At 49.0% G+C, this 18,209-nt stretch overlaps 1 protein-coding gene and 1 long non-coding RNA gene across 2 annotated transcripts; both read left to right on the top strand.

Moving 5' to 3' along the window:
* The first annotated feature begins 1,938 nt into the window (after positions 1–1,938).
* On the top strand, positions 1,939–4,786 carry RPL35 (ribosomal protein L35). Its single transcript, XM_077835928.1, has 4 exons — positions 1,939–2,077; positions 2,870–3,006; positions 3,636–3,717; positions 4,561–4,786. The coding sequence occupies exons 1-4, from the start codon at positions 2,075–2,077 to the stop codon at positions 4,708–4,710; spliced, it is 372 nt and encodes a 123-aa protein (XP_077692054.1). The 5' UTR covers positions 1,939–2,074; the 3' UTR covers positions 4,711–4,786.
* Positions 4,787–14,660: 9,874 nt separating this feature from the next.
* Positions 14,661–15,877, top strand: LOC144276060 (uncharacterized). The gene is made up of 2 exons (XR_013348186.1): positions 14,661–14,709; positions 15,702–15,877. It is a non-coding gene; the product is annotated as an uncharacterized LOC144276060 (long non-coding RNA).
* The last annotated feature ends 2,332 nt before the right edge of the window (positions 15,878–18,209 follow it).

Below are 18,209 nucleotides of genomic sequence, written 5' to 3'. Positions count from 1 at the left end.
TCCTCAGACAGCATTAACCTCTTACTTTCTAAGGCCGCAGTGATCAGGTCTGATTATCAGCCAGCCATTATAAGATGGAATGTTACAGAGCAGTAGTTATGGTACATGTTATCATTCTGTATCTTGACAGCTACTGTTACCTGTTACATTAGATTCTCACAGATAAATCCGAGTATAAGGGCTGGTCTACACTACGGGGGGAGATCGATCTAAGTTACGCAACTTCAGCCATGTGAATAATGTAGCTTAAGTCGACGTACTTAGATCTACTTACCATGGTGTCTTCACTGCGCTGTGTCGACGGGAGACGCTCTCCCATTGATTCCCCTTGCGCTTCCCATTGAAGTGGAGTCCACGCTAGAGTGATCGCTGGTCCATTTATCGTGTCTAGACTAGACATGATAAATTGACCCTCGCTGGATTGACCACTGCCCATTGCTCCGGCAGCTAGTGTAGACATGCCCTAAGAGACACAGGACCTGATCATGCAAGGGATCAATACAGAGCCTCATGGAAGCCCTGGGCATGCCCATATGCAGAGGTATGGCAGAATTCCGGCCTCATGCAATATAATTACTTGCAGTGGTGAGCTGGAGCCAGTTTGCATCAGGTTGCTAGAACCGGTTGTTAAATTTAGAAGCCCTTTTAGAACCGGTTGTTCCGCGAGGGACAACCGGTTCTAAAAGGACTTCTAAATTTAACTGGCCAAAAGTGGCGCCTTAGGTGCCGACTCCATGGGTGCTCCAGCCCTGGAGCACCCAAGGGGAAAATTTGGTGGGTGCAGAGCACCCACCGGCAGCTCCCCACCCACATGCAGCCCCAGCTCACCTCCACTCTGCCTCCACCTCCTCCCCTGAACGCGTCGCCCCGCTCTGCTTCTCCGCCCCCCCAGGCTTCCCGCGAATCAGCTGTTCACGCGGGAAGCCTGGACGGGCTGAGAAGCAGGCAGTGGCTTTGCACTCAGGCCCAGGGAGGTGGAGGTGAGGTGGGGCGGGGGGGCGCGAGCAGGGCCACCCGCACCGCACCAGGTAACCCGTGGGGGGCTCGCAGGGGAACCGCTCCCTGCCCCAGCTCACCTCCGCCACCCTGGGCCTGAGCGGGAAGCCACCACCTGCTTCTCAGCCCTCCCAGGCTTCCCGCCAAACAGCTGATTCGTGGTAAGCCGGGGCGGGGGGGGTGGAGAAACAGAGCAGGGCAGTGCGTTCAGGGGTGGAGATGGAGGTGAGATGAGCTGGGGTCGGGCGCGGGGAGCTGCCGGTGGGTGCTCTGCACCCACCAAATATTCCCCATGGGTGCTCCAGCCCCAGAGCACCCATGGAGTCGGCGCCTAAGGGGCCACTTTTGATGTGATCAGTGGGGGAAGCGCCTGCTCCCCCCAGCTATGCTCCCCCGCCCCTAGGAGCCAGAGGGACCTGCTTGATGTTTTCTGGGAGCTGCCCCAGGTAAGCACCGCAGGGACTCCCCACCTTGCCCCCCGGTAGGCCCCTCTGGCTCTTAGGGGTGGGATGGGCACCTACTATGGTGGCCCACAAGACCCTCCTGCCCGGTTCTGGGGGCAGTCAGGGGACAGGGGAGGATGGGGCAGGGGTCCTGGGGGGGCGTCAAGGAACGCGGGGGGTTGGATGGGGCAGGAGTCCCGGGGGGTGGGCAGCGACCCCCTCGTGGGGTGAGGAGGGAACCCGTTGTTAAGATTTTGGCAGCTTATCACTGATTACTTGCAATAGTTACTGTCGTTATTGTAGGGGTTGATTTTATCAGAAGGGCAGCAATTGCTAGGATTGCTATACATTAGCACCAGTGCACAGACGAGCAAGTTCTACCGACTCTGGACCCCCAGGGCCAGCAGCCCCAGGACACCTGGCCCCGCCCCTCTAAGTCGGGGAGGCGGGGCTCTCTGTGGGCGGGCTGTACCATTGCGCTGCGAGTCTGCGGGGGGCGAGTTGCGGTGAGCCGGCTCCTCCCATCACCCCTGCACTGTGAGACCGGATTGGTTGATCCCGCCCAGCCAGGCTCTTTCGCGTTCTAACATCTGGCCTCCTTCGGCTTCCGTCCTTTCGCTCGAGCCGCTGGCGACATGGTGAGTGGATTCTGTGGCCGGGGCCCCTCGCAGCTCTAATCCGGAGCCATCCGCGGGGAGAGGCGGCCCTGGCGGCCGGGCGGGTCCGGAGGCCCGGCCGCTCCCCCCGAAGCACCGCTGTTCCCTCGCGCGGGCCGGGAACGGGGGCGCCGAGACTCCGCGGGGCCGACGCCGGGGCTAGGCCGCGCCGGGTGCCTGGGTCCCCGCTGGGTCCGGGCTCTGAGGGGCGGTAAGCGCGGGAGAGGGGCGGGCTGGACTGGGCCTCGGGGGAGGCGGGCCCGGCTTTGAGGGGGCAGCCGGCTGGGCCCGGGGAAAGGGGCCGGGGACGGGCCCGGGGCCCGGCTTTGAGGGGGCAGCCGGCTGGGCCCGGGAAAAGGGGCCGGGGACGGGCCCGGGGCCCGGCTTTGAGGGGGCAGCCGGCTGGGCCCGGGGAAAGGGGACGGGGACGGGCCCGGGGCCCGGCTTTGAGGGGGCAGCCGGCTGGGCCCAGGGAAAGGGGCCGGGGACGGGCCCGGGGCCCGGCTTTGAGGGGGCAGCCGGCTGGGCCCGGGGAAAGGGGACGGGGACGGGCCCGGGGCCCGGCTTTGAGGGGGCAGCCGGCTGGGCCCAGGGAAAGGGGACGGGGACGGGCCCGGGGCCCGGCTTTGAGGGGGCAGCCGGCTGGGCCCGGGGAAAGGGGACGGGGACAGGCCCGGGGCCCGGCTTTGAGGGGGCAGCCGGCTGGGCCCGGGGGGAGCTCTGGGAGGCGGTCCGGCCGGGGTCTGAGCGGGGCGCTCTCGCTCTTCTTGGCAGGCTAAGATCAAGGCCCGTGACCTGCGAGGGAAGAAGAAGGAGGAGCTGCTGAAGCAACTGGATGACCTAAAGGTGGAGCTGTCCCAGCTGCGGGTGGCCAAGGTGACGGGCGGAGCCGCCTCCAAGCTGTCCAAGATGTAAGTCCGAGCTCTGCCTCCCGCTTAGGGGCCTGGCCGTGAGCCTCTGGGGGGCAGTGGGGGCTGTGAAGCTGCAGTGCTGTAACTGCATTGCGCCTATCGGATCTCACAGTGCTGTGCTTCAAGATGGGGAATCTCCAGGGCCCCTGGCCCAGGGTTACATTAGGCTACAGGTGCTTCAGCTCTCATCCAACCCTAGGCATAGGCTATGCTGTGTGGGCACACGCTAGCCTGTTGCAGGGCGAAGGGAGCATTACTTCTTTCAACTGATATTGCTGTAGCAGTTTCTTCACCTAACAGGCTGCTTCTCGGTGATGTGGCACATTTGAGATATATGATGTAGCAATACCATCCTTGTCCTGAGAGGAGGTAGCATTGAAGAGGAGGAAACAAATGTGGACTAGACAGGAGAAGGGGAGTTAAGTGTTTGGGTAGAGGGGAAGCTCCAGGGTAGTAAGATTCTAATTGTTAAAAAAGAGTAAAATAATTACTGTGCCTTGAATATAGTAAGAAATAATTCTCAAGTAGTGCCTCCATTATCCAGATTCTATAGTTCCTCTTACATATTTTGCAAAGTACTTGCTAGTTTTAAGCCTGTGTTTTGAGACACGTTTCTTTACTCTCTGCAGCCGGGTTGTCCGCAAATCCATTGCCAGAGTGCTGACTGTCATCAACCAGACCCAGAAAGAGAACCTGAGGAAATTTTACAAAGTAAGTCCGAACTTTGTACTTCGTTAGGCCCTACCCTACATTCCTTTCTGGCCATTTTCAGATACGTGGATAGAGTTGTGAGGCAAGAGACCCAACTAGCTGCAAGAATAATTCTTCAAATGAGATCTTGGGAAAAGTGTAACATTAATCTCATGTTATAATGGTCCCTTCTCAAAATACTGTTTATTGCAAGACTAACACCCAGCACTGCTCTGAATTGAGTAGATGCAGTGTGAATCTGTTCTTGCTAAAGGATTCTTCTACTGGACAGCATGTAACTCTGTTATCTGGCTTTGTGTGCTTTCCAGTAGGCACAGGTGTAAGTGCTTTGTTGGAAAATACATTCGTAAAGATTGGCAGTCTTGAGGGATCAAGTCAGTGAGAACATTGGAACGCTTTTTCCCCTCAGGCAGGGTGTTATTTCTCATGGGCCACATTCTTTGCTGTACACCAGGATTATCTGGAGCAGGTGACCAAGTGAATACTTCCAGAGGTCCTGGCAGACTCCTGGGATTAATAAAATCAGGAATCACCCAACTTTAGGCTGCAGTCCTGTCTGGTAAAATGGCTGGTAGTGACTGAGAGTTGGTACCCTCACAGGTGTTGAGTAGCGTAAAGCCATTTCCTAGTGGACAAAGTATATGTCCTACACATGAACAGCATAGGGAAATTTTAGCTCCTGCTCTCCGAGCAGTACCAACAGGCAGGACAGCTTTATGTACTTGTACACACCCAGATCCTTTGCAGATTACCCTTGCCACTGCATCCACACTGCTCAGTAAAGTCTGCTTAAAAAAAAACACAACTGCTTTTGAAGTTCATTTATTATTTTTCTGCAAACAGGGCAAAAAGTACAAGCCTCTTGACCTACGGCCGAAGAAGACTCGTGCCATGCGCCGCAGATTAAATAAGTACGAAGAAAGTTTGAAGACCAAAAAACAGCAGCGGAAAGAGCGGCTGTACCCAGTCCGGAAGTTTGCTGTTAAGGCATAAACCCTTTGCATACTATGGATCTGTCACTTATATTGGCTAGTTTTTCTCATTAAACATCAAGTTGTTTGGAAACTGACAGGCCTAGATACTTGTTTCATAGTATGGATTTAGTTCAGAACTCACGATAACACTTTATGGAGAGAAATGATTCTGTTAGAGATCATGGGAGCCTTATGCTGGTGTAGCTTGGAAGATGCTAAAGTTAATTTCTGTCACCATTTGCATTATAAAACTGTTTAGTTTTCTGTAGTGTCCTCTTTAAAGAACATGCTAATGTTTTAGGCAAACGTGAGTCTTTGCAAATATCTGAATCCACTAAGCTTTTAAGTTTTGGGGCAGAAGTATTTAACTTCTGACTTCTCAAAGTGAATTAGTGTGTGTCTACTAGTTCGAGAAGCTTTTTCTATTTTAAGCTTTTCTCAAGTGTCAGTCACTGCAGGATCTGATCACTGTACAGGTAAATTAGCATAGTGAGGTTCCTTCTCTCTGCCTCTTTTTGAGCAGTGACTCTACAGCTGGAACTCCTGACTGTTGTTGCTCAGATGAACCCCAGTATATCCAGTAAAAATGTCTATACAGCCATTGATGGTGTTATGTCATTCTAAACCATCTGGCATACAATTCATGCTTAAAAATTACTAGCATTGATAGTAATGCTTAGGCTATTATGTGGAGATTCACCTCACTTTCAACAGGTGTTCAAGTGTGGCTTGAAAGCTCATTGCAATTGGCCTCCTTCTGAATAGTAGTCATGACTGAACTACAGGTATTGAAGGGTATGTGCCGTTTAGGAAAGACCACTGTAAAGGTTGGGGAGTAGCATTGTATATCAGTGAGGTGGTAGAACGTAAAGAAATAAGAAGCGATGGAATGGATAAGACAGAGTCCATCTGGGCAGAAATCACGTTGGGGAAGAAAACTACTAGAGCCTTTCCTGTGATAGTGCTTGGGGTTGCTATAGACCTCCGGGATCTAATTTGGATATGGATAGAGGCCTCTTTAATGTTTTTAATGAAGTAAATACTAATGGAAACTGCATGATCATGAGAGACTAACTTCCCAGATATAGGCTGGAGGACAAGTGCTAGTAATAACAATAGGGCTCAGATTTTCCTAGATGCAATAGCTGAATCAAGTAGTTGCTGAACCGACAAGAGGGAATGCCATTTTAGATTTGGTTTTGGTGAGTAGTGAGGACCTCATAGAAGAAATGGTTGTAGGGGACAACCTTGATTCAAGTGATCATGAGCCAATTCAGTTCAAACTGAACGGAAGGATAAACAAAAATAAATCTGCGACTAGGGTTTTTGATTTCAAAAGGGCTGACTTTCAAAAATTAAGGAAATTAGTTAGGGAAGTGGATTGGACTGAAGAATTTATGGATCTAAAGGCAGAGGAGGCCTGGGATTACTTTAAATCAAAGCTGCAGAAGCTGTCGGAAGCCTGCATCCCAAGAAAAGGGAAAAAATTCATAGGCAGGAGTCGTAGACCAAGCTGGATGAGCAAGCATCTCAGAGTGGTGATTAAGAAAATGCAGAAAGCATACAGGGAGTGGAAGATGGGAGGGATCAGCAAGGAAAGCTACCTTATTGAGGTCAGAACATGTAGGGATAAAGTGAGACAGGCTAAAAGTCAAGTAGAGTTGGACCTTGCAAAGGGAATTAAAACCAATAGTAAAAGGTTCTATAGCCATATAAATAAGAAGAAAACAAAGAAAGAAGAGGGACCACTAAACACTGAGGATGGAGTGGAGGTTAAGGATAATCTAGGCATGGCCCAATATCTAAACAAATACTTTGCCTCAGTCTTTAATGAGGATCTTAGGGATAATGGTAGCATGACAGATGGGAATGAGGCTATGGAGGTAGATATTACCATATCCGAAGTAGAAGCAAAACTCAAACAGCTTAATGAAACTAAATCAGGGGGCCCGGATAATCTTCATCCAAGAATTGGCACACACAATTGCAAGCCCATTAGCAAGAATTTTTAATGAATCTGTAAACTCAGGGGTTGTACCATATAACTGGAGAATTGTTAACATAGTTCCTATTTTTAAGAAAGGAAAAAAGGTGATCCGGGTCAAACTAACAGGGCTGTAGTTACATCTGTAGTATGAAAGGTCTTGGAAAAGAATTTGAAGGAGAAAGTAGTTAAGGACATTGAGGTCAATGGTAAATGGGACAAAATACAACATGGTTTTAAAAAAGGTAGATCGTGCCAAACTCCTTCTTTGAGACAGTAACAGATTTTTTAGACAAAGGAAACGCAGGGGATCTAAATTACCTAGATTTCAGTAAGGCATTTGATACAGTGCCACATGGGGAATTATTAGTTAAATTGGAAAAGATGGGGGAATCAATATGAAAATTGAAAGGTGGATAAGGAATTGGTTAACAGGGAGACTACAGCGGATCCCACTGAAAGGTGACCTGTCAGGCTGGAGGGAGGTTACCAGTGGAGTTCCTCAAGGATCAGTTTTGGGACCAATCTTATTTAAACTTTTTATTTCTGAGCTCGGTACAAAAAGCGGGAGTGTGCTAATAAAGTTTGAGGATGACACGAAGCTGGGAGGTATTGCCAATTCAGAGAAGGCCCGGGATATCATACAGGAGGATCTAGATGATCTTGTAAACTGGAGTAATCAGATGAAATTTAATAGTGAGAAGTGTAAGGTCATGCATTTAGAGATTAATAACAGGAATTTTAGTTATAAGCTGGGGAAGCATCAATTAGAAGTAACGGAGGAGGAGAAAGACCTTGGAGTATTGGTTGACCACAGGATGACTATGAGCCGCCAATGTGATATGGCCGTGAAAAAAGCTAATGCGGCCTTGGGATGCATCAGGTGAGGTATTTCCAGTAGAGATAAGGAGGAGTTAGTACCGTTCTACAAGGCACCGGTGAGATCTCATCTGGAATACTGTCTGCAGTTCTTGTCTCCCATGTTTAAGAAGGATGAATTCAAACTGGAACAGGTACAGAGAAGGGCTACTAGGATGATCCGAGGAATGGAAAACATGTCTTATGAAAGGGGACTTAAGGAGTTTGGCTTGTTGAGCCTAACCAAAAGAAGGTTGAGGGGAGACATGATTGCTCTCTATAAATATATCAGAGGGATAAATACCAGAGAGGGAGAGGAATTACATAAGCTCAGTACCAATGTGGATACAAGAACAAATGGATATAAACTGGCCAACAGGAAGTTTAGACTTGAAATTAGACGAAGGTTTCTAACCATCAGAGAAGTGAAGTTCTGGAACAGCCTTCCAAGGGAAGCAGTGGGGGCAAAAGACCTATCTGGCTTCAGGATTAAACTCGATAAGTTTATGGAGGAGATGGTATGATGGGATAACATGATTTTGGCAATTAATTGATCTTTTAACTATTCATGGTAAATAGGACCAATGTTAGATGGGGGGGATCTGAGTTGCTACAGAGAATTCTTTCCTGGGTATCTGGCTGGTGAGTCTTGCCCACATGCTCAGGGTTCAGCTGATCTCCATATTTGGGGTCGGGAAGGAATTTTCCCCCAGGGCAGATTGGAAGAGGCCCTGGGGTTTTTTTTGTCTTCCTCTGCAGCATGGGGCACGGGTCACTTTCTGGAGGAATCTCCGCACCTTGAAGTCTTTAAACCATGATTCGAGGACTTCAATAGCTCAGAGAGAAGTGAGAGGTTCATTGCAGGAGTGGTGGGTGAGATTCTGTGGCCTGCATTGTGCAGGAGGTCAGACTAGATGAATATAATGGTCCCTTCTGACCTTAATGTTTGAGATCTCACCTCTGAGATCTTGGGCTTCTTTAGCCATCCTTTTCCTCTCCCTTTCCGTATGCTGCTTAACCCTCTGCAGATGATAAAAGCTGAATTCCCTTGTTAACTGGCTAAGCACCCAGTCCTTAATCAACTAAGTCCCAGTTTAGCCCATGGGTGAAGTTTACAGAGCGGTGGGTCAGCCTTATGCTACTCCCACTCTGTCATAAGGGCTGATCCACCTCCTACTGAATTCAGGGAGAAGATTCTCCTTAATGCATGCTGCTCTCAGTAGTTCTGAAGGATTCATAGGCCGAAATAAATTTTAACGAGGGTAAAGGCTTGTCTAGGGTGTGCTAAAATCCATGCCAAAGTTACAACACTGTCCCCCAGCACTGCATTATGGTATCACCCTGTTAGGTGGATCCAGCTGCTCTATTGTTTAATATGGGAAGGAGACCTGCCATAATAGCTGCTAATCTCATATCTGAGCGGGGGGGGTTCATTTTGCCTTATTGTACTGTGCCTGGGCCAGGGTACTTGTTTTATAAAGCATCCTGCATGTGCACAATAAAATGTTAATGATAAACCATAACAGCAAAGTAATCTAGAGAGGAGTCTAGTAGCTCTTACCAGCATTCCTGATACAGCAAAGCAAACACAGCTAATGTTGCCCTGATGTCCTACTAGGGGTTTGTCTTGATGTGTGTAGGCAAATTCCAGACTAATTGTATAATCCCTGGAACCAATTGCCTATCAATAAAAGAAAATATCACAAGTTCATGCTGGTATTGCAAATGAAAATCTAAACATTTCTGGATGCAGTGCAAGCCTCAGAATGGTGCACTTTTGGCAAAATGGCTTGGACATGAAGGTTGTCAGATCCTCTAGCAATGAGCACAGCATAAAGGCCTACCTGGATAGAATCTTCTATTTGAAGAGTCTCATCATGTTATAAATCACTAGCATATCATTCACATATCAGTAGCTAGAAGATGATGACAGGAAATTGAGGTCTAGTTACCAGATACTGAGCATTCAGCGAAAAGTCACAACTTTGGATATCATGCCCCGCGAAGAGCCTCGGGCCTAACTGGAGGGAAAAAAAGTGAACAGCAGTAGGCTAGCTTCCCCTCCCCTGGGGGTTTTCTGGTCCTCGCAAATTCCTGCAGCTTTACAAGGAGTTAAATAGCACCTCATGCTACACTTTCAAAGATGTTCCTTATGCCTCTGGGAAACTGACATCAGAACAGGTCAGAGGATGTTCAGCAGGGCCTCTAGTGGGTCTTCTAGTCCAACCCTATACTGTGAGGGGATTTTGTTGCTGTGCAGGGGACTTACATTAGCTTTCAGTGCATTAAGCAGCCATTTAAATTAGCAGAAGAAACAATATTAATGCTCTGAATTGAAGGGGCAGGAAGATGCTGTTTCCTTCCTTGGGCACAGGAAAAAGTACTCACCACTACTTTAACACCATCTGCAAAAAATGAAACATCTTCCCTGGCTTTTGGGTGTTTTAAACATGCAAGAGTCAGCAGGAGCGCCTGCTTCTTTTCTTTTTGCTTCACCTGAGTGTCCCACAGGATAGCCATGTGGTCCCAGGCCCTGACAGAACCTGCTTGGAATCAAGGCTGAAGCATACAGTCTCCACCCTTGCAGTGACCCAGAAAATACCAAGTGGGTAACAGAGTGTGAAATGTAACAAACCAGACAGTGTCACATTAATGAAGAGAAGGGGCTGTGAATGGCCCTAGCACAGAGATACAGTTGAGGCTGCTGACAGCTTTGTATTAGCGCGACAGTGTTGCGTTAATTAACCATGCTAGTACCATGTGAAATCTAAAGCCCTACAGTGTATGAGGCAGCTGTGTGCCCCCTTGCTGTCTAATGATGGAGTGCATCTGAGCAGAAAGAAAAGGAGGACTTGTGGCACCTTAGAGACTAACCAATTTATTTGAGCATAAGCTTTCGTGAGCTACAGCTCACTTCATCGGATGCATACCATGGAAACTGCAGCAGACATTATATACACACAGAGATCATGAAACAATACCTCCTCCCACCCCACTGTCCTGCTGGTAACAGCTTATCTAAAGTGATTATCAAGTTGGGCCATTTCCAGCACAAATCCAGGTTTTCTCACCCTCCACCCCCCCACACACAAACTCACTCTCCTGCTGGTAATAGCCCATCCAAAGTGACAACTCTCTTCACAATGTGCATGATAATCAAGGTGGGCCATTTCCTGCACAAATCCAGGTTCTATCACCCCCCTCCAAAAACCACACACACAAACTCACTCTCCTGCTGGTAATAGCTCATCCAAAGTGACCACTCTCTTCACAATGTGCATGATAATCAAGGTGGGCCATTTCCAGCACAAATCCAGGCTTTCTCACCACCCCCCCTTTTTCCCAGGGACACACACACATACACAAACTCACTCTCCTGCTGGCAATAGCTCATCCAAACTGACCACTCTCCAAGTTTAAATCCACTCTCTAAGTTTAAAACCAAGTTTAACCAGAACGTTGGGGGGGCGGGGGGAGGAAAAAACAAGGGGAAATAGGCTACCGTGCATAATGACTTAGCCACTCCCCGTCTCTATTTAAGCCTAAATTAATAGTATCCAATTTGCAAATGAATTCCAATTCAGCAGTTTCTCGCTGGAGTCTGGATTTGAAGTTTTTTTGCTTTAAGATAGCGACCTTCACGTCTGTGATTGCGTGACCAGAGAGATTGAAGTGTTCTCCGACTGGTTTATGAATGTTATAATTCTTGACATCAGATTTGTGTCCATTTATTCTTTTATGTAGAGACTGTCCAGTTTGACCAATGTAAATGGCAGAGGGGCATTGCTGGCACATGATGGCATATATCACATTGGTGGATGTGCAGGTGAACGAGCCTCTGATAGTGTGGCTGATGTTATTAGGCCCTGTGATGGTGTCCCCTGAATAGATATGTGGGCACAGTTGGCAACGGGCTTTGTTGCAAGGATAAGTTCCTGGGTTAGTGGTTCTGTTGTGTGGTATGTGGTTGTTGGTGAGTATTTGCTTCAGGTTGCGGGGCTGTCTGTAGGCAAGGACTGGCCTGTCTCCCAAAATTTGTGAGAGTGTTGGGTCATCCTTTAGGATAGATTGTAGATCCTTAATAATGCGTTGGAGGGGTTTTAGTTGGGGGCTGAAGGTGATGGCTAGTGGCGTTCTGTTATTTTCTTTGTTAGGCCTGTCCTGTAGTAGGTGACTTCTGGGAACTCTTCTGGCTCTATCAATCTGTTTCTTCACTTCTGCAGGTGGGTATTGTAGTTGTAAGAAAGCTTGACAGAGATCTTGTAGGTGTTTGTCTCTGTCTGAGGGGTTGGAGCAAATGCGGTTGTATCGCAGAGCTTGGCTGTAGACGATGGATCGTGTGGTGTGGTCAGGGTGAAAGCTGGAGGCATGTAGGTAGGAATAGCGGTCAGTAGGTTTCCGGTATAGGGTGGTGTTTATGTGACCATTGTTTATTAGCACTGTAGTGTCCAGGAAGTGGATCTCTTGTGTGGACTGGACCAGGCTGAGGTTGATGGTGGGATGGAAGTTGTTGAAATCATGATGGAATTCCTCAAGGGCTTCTTTTCCATGGGTCCAGATGATGACGATGTCATCAATATAGCGCAAGTAGAGTAGGGGCTTTAGGGGACGAGAGCTGAGGAAGCGTTGTTCTAAATCAGCCATAAAAATGTTGGCATACTGTGGGGCCATGCGGGTACCCATAGCAGTGCCGCTGATCTGAAGGTATACATTGTCCCCAAATGTAAAATAGTTAGGGGTAAGCACAAAGTCACAAAGTTCAGCCACCAGGTTAGCCGTGACATTATCGGGGATAGTGTTCTTGACGGCTTGTAGTCCATCTTTGTGTGGAATGTTGGTGTAGAGGGCTTCTACATCCATAGTGGCCAGGATGGTGTTATCAGGAAGACCACTCCAGCTGCCCTAGGGCTTTGCTTTCCAGATCTCTGTCCTGACAAACGTGTATGTTCACATGGATGGAAGGATTCCCCTGCCTGTCTGCTGCAACACTCCTCCCTTTCTTGGCTCTGCTAAGCCATCCCTAGCAGGGCTGGCATTCATTCCTGGCTCAGAGAACATCCTCACATTTTGTCTTTGCCTTTGAAAGTGTTTTCAAAACAGGTTTGCAGGGAGAAGCCCTCTTCCCATCTCCCTAGAAGAACTTTCCCCCTTCTTTGAATGCTTTGTTTCCCACACTCCCCAACCTACATCCATCACTGCAAAACATTCTGAGAGATTCCCCCACATCTTAGCCTGGGCTGGCAGGACTGGCTGGTTTGGTGGGAGAGCCAATTTTGCTCAGCTGTCAGTCTTTGCTGTCCCCACAGCCTGCTCCCTGTGTTGGGGTGGGGCTCGCTGCTGTTTCTCAGCATACGCAGTAGCCTCTTTCAGGAGGCCCAGAGCTGATCTGGGGCAGCTCATGTTTGGAAATGGTTCTTGTTGCTGTGTACAGAGGCAGCCTGGCTGTCTCCGTAGTTACAGGGGAGCGAGTTTGCATTCCTCTACAAACTGGCTGGTAGATTAGCAACTCCAGGTTGCCTTCCCCTTTCATTTTAGAAAAACACCTTCAGGGTTTTGATTCCCAGGGAAAGCTACCAGTTAGAGAATGTCATACAGACAACTCCTGGTTGCACATTAGTCTGCACAAAACATAAATAGGTCTTCATTCTTGGAGCAGTTCTAACAGCTGTTTCCAGGATCTGGTGAATGTACATATTCAGAACCTCCATACGTCTGAGAGTGAATCAGTTCGATCACATTAATCCTTTGCAGTAGCGAATGGATGAAAGTCTGGCCCTGCTGAAGTCGATGGCAGAATTCCCATTAAACCTACTGCTTGTAAAGCACTCAGATCCCTGGTTTGAAGGTGCATGGTTTGGTGGATTAAGTACAGCACCAGGAGACTGGCTTCACCAGGGACTTAGTGTGTAGCTGTGGGCAGGTAATTTTGCCTCACTGCTCCTCAACTTACCTATGTGTAGGATGAGGCTAATGCTGGCTGCAGCAGGGAGCCATCTCTGGGCACCCCCTCATCGCCCTGCAGGCACCCTGCCCCCAGTTTTCTCAGGGCCTGGGAAAAAATTCACCTCCGGGCCAGAGCACTTTAAACCAAGCTTCCCCCTTCCCTGTACTTTTATGGGGTATAATTTATTCATGTTACAGCAAATCAATTTTCTCCTTTGCCTCTCAAGTCCAGCTCCCTGTTCACAGGGGTTCAGGGATCCTATAGCCCTCTTTCTAGAGTCTATGGAAAAGAATTCCCAGGGGCTTCTACCCCTTAGGCCAGGAGCCCCACAGCCCTCCTCGTGGGGTCTCTGCTTAAAATTCAGGTCAGCTGCAACCCTCACTCAGCTTCTCCAGGTTGTCCCCTTTCAACCCAAAGAACTGCTCAGTGTAAGCTCAAAAGTGCCTCTCACCCACCAAAGCTGGTCAAATAAAAGATGTGACCACCTCCTCGACTCTCTATATAGTTAGGACCAATATGATAGCACTGCACCCACCCCTTTCCACTCTGTTCTCTTCCCCCTTTTGGGGGGCCTCCTTCTCTTTTATCTCCATGTTTGGATTGGTTTAACAACATGACCCCTCTGTCATGTGGCTATGCCAATTTTCCTCACCTGGGAGGAGGCCTGAACGAGTCACAGGTGGGGCTGGATCCATTATCTCTTAAAAGGCCAGTCAGTTGGCAGCTGGGTTTGTTAGCATGTAGTGCTTTGGTAAGATCATACTGCATGGGAATGCAGGGCTGTTATTCTGTTGCTTTTTAGACAAATAAGTATGCAGCAAAGCTGTCAGCTAGGGAGGGCCATAGGAAGATAGTGTCTGGTTAGGTAGTGATCTTGGAAGTTAAAGGGATTTGAAATGGTACAGCTGACAGAGAGGCACGGGCAGCTCATTCTAGGTATTTTGGGTTTTCTTCCCCCGATATCCTCCTGGGATCTCCATCCATCCTCAGATCCTTCCTTCTGTGATAGGCTGTGAGTGACCATGTAGTAAATCCCCTGGTCCTCCAAATAGCTCTGTAGAGAATTGCATCAGGAGCCTAATTAACTGCAGTTTAAGGAGAAGACACTAGAGAGCATTACAGCCTCAAATATTCTGTAACCTGCAACTGAAGCTAACTTGAGTTTTCCCCTTCTGGCTAGATCCAGCTCTGAATCTGGAGGTGTTAAGGGATGGATCTCTACCTGGCTTCAGGTGAGATGTACAATACATCATTCCAAAAGCCTGTTTTTTCTTCCAAAAGCACTGCCTGGGAAAGGAATTTCGATCCTAGGAAGTGGATTTTCTTTTCTCAGAATTTCAGTTACTAACCACAGGAAGTTTGCTGAGAACCAAGGTCAAAACTCACGCACACAGTGTTTGAGCTGGTATTTTAGCAATATACTAACCATGTCAAGCTGTGCCGAGCATGTTACCTCTTCAACAGGAGGATCTCAAAATGCTTTACAAGTAGCACTGAATTCCCAATCCCACAGTACTTGTCCTACTACACTGATAGGGAGTGTGACTTGTCAGGCAAAGCAGCAGGTCTCCAGGAAAGCAGTGGACAGAACCCAGGAGTCCTGACTCTGAGTTACAGGACCGGCTCTAGGCACCAGCAAAGCAAGCATGTGCTTGGGACGGCGCAATTCCAGGGGCGGCATTCTGGCCTTTTTTTTTCTTGGCTTGGGCAGTTGCGCTCTCAGAGGTTGGGGCGGCAAAAAGTCTAGAGCCGGCCCTGCCTAGTTAGGTGCTGAGAGCATCTTTCTCCCTCCTAACAATGTTCACACTAGTCTGTAAGCTCTGAAGCCATGGAGTGATTGAGGACACACTGAGTATCTTTGTAGCCTGGGGCATTCTCACAAAAGTGATCAAGGATTGGGCCCTTGACCTGGGCAACCCAGAGTGTTTTACAAGCACTGCTCTAAGCATGAAACAGAGTTGTGCCATATCCTGGCTCCCACTTCCCCAGGGAGTCACCTAGCAGATTTCACTGCTGGGAAACTGCCAGAAACTCATCCTATGTTTGTCCTTTCCTCATTTTCTTCCCATTGCTCCTAGTGACCTTTTACTAGAGCACCCTGAATGTCCCCCCTTCCCCTTGGTGCCTACATGCTTCAGACACTTACAGATGACTGACGTACCCAAATAACCATCTTACTAAAGATAAATAAATGGGGAGCTAACAGAAGCCTTTTCCCGCACAGGGTGAGTCTCTCTGTTCCAGATGGGCAGATATTCAGAGATCTTCCTGATGTTGTTCACATGAGCAAATTGCTGATGGGACCCAGGATTTGCACGAAGGTTTTCCAAGCATGAAGCAGGTTATTTTATCGCTGTAACTGAAGACATTCCATAGCATTAAAGCAGATTTCCTGGGGAATCACAACTTCAATAAATAAGCTATTTCCAGGGTGATCCGATTAGGAATCCAAAGAGAGGCGGGCTGACTGCCCCAGCTAGAGGCTGTCTGTGACTGTCACCACAATAGGGCTGTGATCGTAAGCCTTGCAATTGACTCTCTGCAAATGCAGGTTCTCCTCTGCACCCGCACACACCCAGGAATGAACCTGTGCAGGAATGAACCTGTCTTCATTACAGCTTCTGCTTTACTTCTGCTCCACGCAGGGGAGTTTGCACTTGTTAAAGCAATGAACAGCAGCTCTTTGAACGTTTCCCACACTGTTATCCTTCGGGATTCCCTTGTTCTGGGCGTTTGCCTCAGAGCAGGCTGGGTGTCTTCTCAGAATTTGATTTCTTCAGATCAAGAATAGCTCAGCTGAAGTCCCACCATATGAAATTGCCCTTCCTGACCCTGTGCAGGACCCAGTGGGTCCACACTTTCTAGGAGCGGGTGTGGTGTAGATTTGTCCCCATAAGCTTCACCCAGGGCCCCTCGGTGTCTCAGCATTAGCACTGAAGCTGGGGAGGGAAGTTAGAGAACAATGGGCCTCCACTCTCTCCTAGGAGAGAGGCCCTTTAATCTGGTATGGACTCTCCTGCCCTGTCCCCATCCTCAGTTCCTCAGTTGAGCTCTTTTCCAGACAGTCCCAGGGCTAGGCCTGCTCTGACCCACACCCTGCAGCTAGTCTGGGTGTAGAAGGGTGTCAGGCCCGGTGCACTGGCCATCGCAAGGGAGAAGTGCAATGCGTGTGGGGAAGCTGGGTGCCAACCAGCACTGGGGGTGTGAGGATTAACTCCTTCCTGTGTGCACAGGACTGTTAGCAGGTGCAGTAGAAATAGCAAAAGCATTATTCCTAGTAACAAGTGGACATAAGCTGGAGCAGCAAACTGTAAGCTGTGTTCTCCATGGTGAGTTCCGACCACACTGTGTCTGCAGACAGTCGTGTTCAGAACATTGCAACATGATGTTTGCTAATATTATCCCATTTTCTGTCAAAAAACAAAAAGTCTAAGGGTGCTTCCCTGCATGGGAGAGGCTGGAGACACCCAGCCTGGCTGCCTGACCCCCAGCTGCATCTCTAAAGAGTAGTCAAATCCTCTGCGAGAGGCCAGATGGAAGCTCTTTCCTCCCACATATTTACAGGTCACCCTGAGAGGCTCCCACTGCTCTGCTGACGGCCTCGCTCTCCCCTCCACTCTGTGGGTTTCCCCATGGCCAGGCTGCCTGAGCCTGCCTTGCAGTGCTGATTGATGACATATCTAGCAGCTTGGTGAAGGAAGAGCTTGAGTCCCACTGCTGCCTCCCTGTGCTCTCTGATGTCTGTTGGCACTTGGGCTGAATGCCCCAACAAGTAACAATGGAGTCTGGGGGAAACACAACCTAAAACCACCTACCACCCCATTTTCACCCCACACGGGGGCAGGAAGTTCTGGAGCAATGGTCCTCCAGTGTCTCCCAGGAGAGAGGCCCTTTAATCTGGTCTGTTACCCTCCTACCCATCCTGCACATAATGTAGGATTCACTGTACTCAGTTCCCCACCTCAGTGGTCTTCTAGCTGGCCTGATAATGCAGGAACCCAAGTGAGAAATCAGATCACTGCGATGTGTGAGTTACTCTCAGCTCTTATTGCTGACTGCACAAAATGTGGGCAAGGGAGAAAGCGTCAGCATCTGAACGCATATAACTAGCATCTAATTTGCCTCCCAGAGCAGCGTAGCTGACAACCAATCACTGTGTTGTTAATGTACACAGTGCTGCGAAGGGTAAATGTCACGTCTTGCTTGCCATGCAGCCATTGAGTCACAGGTCTGCCAAGGGCAGCAGTCCGGTCACTTTCCTGAATGGCTCATTTTGTTCGAAGGGCTTGTCAAGCAGATTGTTGGGGGAGGATTTGTCCCATGCACCATTTGAGTCCTGCTGGTGCCATGAATACAATCCGTGTTCTGCCACTAACTTACTGCTCAGCCTGTGCTGTGGCTCCCGCCATCTATGCAGAGCACAGGCCTTCGGCTCCCCTTACACAAAGGCTGCTGAGTGATTTAGTTAATTCCCTGTCAGACTAGGAAGTGCTTAATGAAAAGCTGCACATCCAAGATGCTATGAAAAATCCTCTTTTTTAGGGCCTCGGGGTGAGTGTGGGGTCTAATGGTTAGAATGGGGGTGGGGAAGGAAGGGGCTGGAAGCATTCCCTCCCTGCCTTTGGTTTGTTATGAAACCCTCGGCAAGTCACTTAACTTTCCTCTGGCTCAGCTGCAGTAGGGATAACGCTATAGGTGTTCCGTGGGGCTGGATGAACGTCTGCAAGACACT

Source organism: Eretmochelys imbricata, chromosome 16, assembly GCF_965152235.1.
Source record: "Eretmochelys imbricata isolate rEreImb1 chromosome 16, rEreImb1.hap1, whole genome shotgun sequence".
Taxonomy (NCBI): domain Eukaryota; kingdom Metazoa; phylum Chordata; order Testudines; family Cheloniidae; genus Eretmochelys; species Eretmochelys imbricata.
The sequence above is the reverse complement of the archived record's forward strand: the minus strand, read 5'-3'. Positions and strand labels throughout refer to the sequence as shown.

Bases quoted from the DNA above. Each gene is read 5' to 3' on its own strand.
- RPL35 (XM_077835928.1), top strand. The intron at 3,007-3,635 runs GTAAGTCCGAGC...TACTCTCTGCAG, and splicing joins GCCTCCAAGCTGTCCAAGAT to CCGGGTTGTCCGCAAATCCA. The intron at 3,718-4,560 runs GTAAGTCCGAAC...TTCTGCAAACAG, and splicing joins ACCTGAGGAAATTTTACAAA to GGCAAAAAGTACAAGCCTCT.